Source organism: Otolemur garnettii, unplaced genomic scaffold (assembly GCF_000181295.1).
Source record: "Otolemur garnettii isolate 467f Iridium unplaced genomic scaffold, OtoGar3 scaffold00094, whole genome shotgun sequence".
Lineage (NCBI taxonomy): Eukaryota > Metazoa > Chordata > Mammalia > Primates > Galagidae > Otolemur > Otolemur garnettii.
The window spans coordinates 6,983,864-6,986,850 of NW_003852489.1; the positions used below are offsets into that span (position 1 = coordinate 6,983,864).

The following is a 2,987-nucleotide window of genomic DNA, read 5'->3' on the forward strand; positions in this document are numbered from 1 at the left end:
GGCCTGGGCTGCATTCGAACCCACCACCTTAGGTGTATGTAGCTGGCGCCTTAACCACTTGAGCCACAGGTACTGAGCCTATCTTGTTTATTGTTAGCCTTTCTGCACTAGTTTATTTTTCAACCATGTATATTGTCTGCTTCCTGTATTTCATGAGAATACAGACTTTGTCCCTTGGTCTTTGTCTTGGTCCTTTGTCTCACTCACTGCTAGAATAGTGCCTAATGCATAGTAGGCACTCAGTAAATAATTGTTGAATGAAAGAATTAAAGGTACTAGGGCTGGATGCCAGCACTTCCTCCTTCCACATTTTAGACATTATCCTTTGCTGACATTTCTTCCCTTTATGTTTCTCCACCAAGACTTCCTTTGGTGTTCAATTTAGCCAGATTTCAAATTGTATTCAAGTGTTAAGAAACAGGGTAGTGGCTCGCACCTATAATCCTAGCACTTTGGGAGGCCAAGGCAGGTAGATGGCCTGAACTCAAGTTTGAAACCAGCCTGAGCAAGAGCAAAATCCCATCTCTAAAAAATAGCTGTATGTTGTGGTAGGAGCTTGTAGTCCTAGTTACTTGAGAGGCTAAGGCAAGAGGATCTCTTGAACCGAAGAGTTTGAGGTTGCTGTGAGCTATGACGCTACAGCACTCTACTGAGGACAACAAAGTTAAGACTCCGTCTTAAAAAAAAAAGAAAAAATAAAGAAACAGGGTAGTATTTAAGTTATGATTTAACTCAAACCTCATAAACTCCTTCACAACAAGTCCCTTGAACCAAGCTCCCTTTATATCATTATCAATCACAGTCTCAGCCTCTAGAACCTTCTCATGCATAACTAAATCCATATTGGCTTTGACACAGTACATGGCAGTGGGAGAAAGTCTACAGAAGCTCTAGATATAGATAAAGATCTGAGTAGATCTTCTTTTTTTTTTTTTTTTTCAGTTTTGGCCAGGGCTGGGTTTGAACCCCCCACCTCCGGCATATGGAGCCGGCCCCCTACTCCTTTGAGCCACAGGCACCACCCGATCTTCATTTCTTTTTTTGTTTTTTGTTTTTTGTGTTTCTGTTTTTGTTTTTGTTTTTTGCCAGGGCTGGGTTTGAACCTGCCACATATGGGGCTGGCGCCCTACTCCGGCATATGGGGCTGGCGCCCTACTCCTTTGAGCCACAGTTGCCGCCCTTCATTTCTTTTTGATGATCCATCTAGCTATCCTGTCACAGAGTCTACAGAGTATTACATTAGATGTGTATTTTTTTACTAAAAAATACAATTTTGAAAAGATCATCAACAACAGTTATCCCTCTAGGAAAACCTTCTCAAACTGCAGACAGTACCACTCACCTAGCGCTTCCTTACAACCTCTCATCCCAATAGTAATAGGAATGTTGTCTATCCACATTCAGTTCACTATTTAGGAATGTGAAAATGTGCAAAACCCCATACGTACGTCTGTGCTAATGTAAGTTTATGTGTATAACTGGATGAATTCCAGAGGTTATCTTGTCAGGACTCGATTTACAGAAGAGAAAATTGAGCTCCCAAGAAATAATTTTCTCAAGATGATATAGTTAATAACAGGTCCTGTACTAGAAAACAATTCTACTGATTCCTAGCCCTCATTTCCTGCTTTATTCTAGAAGTTATATATATATATATATATTTTTTTTTTTTTTTTTTTTTTTTTTTTTGAGACAGAGCCTCAAGCTATCCCCCTGAGTAGAGTGCCGTGGCATCACACTCACAGCAACCTCCAACTCCTGGGCTCAAGCAAGTCTCCTGCCTCAGCCTCCCAAGTAGCTGGGACCACAGGCACCCACCACAACGCCTGGCTATTTTTTGGTTGCAGCTGTCATTGTTGTTTGGCGGGCTGGGCTGGATTCGAACCCGCCACCTGACATGTATGTGGCGACTTAGCCACTTGAGCCACAGGCACCGAGCCTCTAGAAGTTATATTAATAGAAATCTCCATATCTCTCTGTTAGGGCATAAATCCATGCACCTGTATCAGTGAGCATGCAGATGAACATATACATGTCTACGTGTCTATCTGCAAGTATTTGTAAAGCATATCACTGGGTCTTTACGCCCTTTTGTTACAGTTCTTTATGTCAGCACCAGCAGCAAAGTCAGAAGAAGAACTGAGTCAATCATTAATAAGCACTCTTGGCCATTTGTCCAATCAGCTCTATTCCTGGATCTTCAGGAAATGGGGCAAAATAATCAGGGTGGAACCAGAATCTCTCAGGGTCAGACTTGGTTCCAGGGCAGTAAAAGCAACTAGAGATAAAGCTATAAGAGGCTGTAACAGGTCAGTAGTCAAATGTCTCTGCAATGAGCATGTGCTCAAACTAACATGGATACTATCTTGGTCTTCAGCCTAATCATTGGATCCTATGATGCCAACAAGAAAGGTAAGTACTTTTTTAGCCTAATATCCTAGAGAAACAGAAAGGACTAGAAATCACTGGGGTCTTGTCCATCAGATAGAGACATAGCTGATACCTGGTAAGCAATACTTTCTGGAAGTAATTCCATTTTATCCTTTCATATCTAAGTAGCACTGCAATTTATTCAACCCAGAAAGAAAGATAATGATATTCTGAAGATGATGAGACATCTTCTGGGAATGTGATGCATTCTTTTGTCTTGTTCATGTAACTAACATTAAAAGTTCTTGTACTGTTAGATGGCTTTCTTTACTACAGGGTACTGTCACAGTTTCAGTATTGTCATCACCTCAGACTCTCAAATTCACAACCTTTCAAAAGAGGTTGCCTTTGTTTTTTTAAGGTAGTACCTCCAAATAGTTAAGATGGCAATACTCTTGAGTGGGGAGAGCTAAGGAAAGGGCGATATGGGCGTGAAATGGCACTCTTTGCTCTTTGGTAACTATTTATTGAAACATGATGTTTTGGCTCGGCGCCTGTGGCTCAAGTGGCTAAGGTGCCAGCCACATACACCTAAGGTGGCGGGTTCAAATCCAGCC

The 2,987-nt window shown here is 41.5% G+C and overlaps 1 protein-coding gene across 2 annotated transcripts in view; it reads left to right on the plus strand.

Moving 5' to 3' along the window:
- The first annotated feature begins 2,354 nt into the window (after nt 1–2,354).
- The window catches only part of CUNH17orf78 (chromosome unknown C17orf78 homolog), a 21,071-nt gene continuing 20,438 nt past the window's right edge, over nt 2,355–2,987 (plus strand). For both annotated transcript variants that reach the window (XM_003795615.1, XM_023516626.1), the window contains exon 1: nt 2,355–2,412. In XM_003795615.1, coding sequence (XP_003795663.1) covers nt 2,355–2,412 — 58 coding nt within the window. The remainder of the gene's footprint in view (nt 2,413–2,987) is intronic.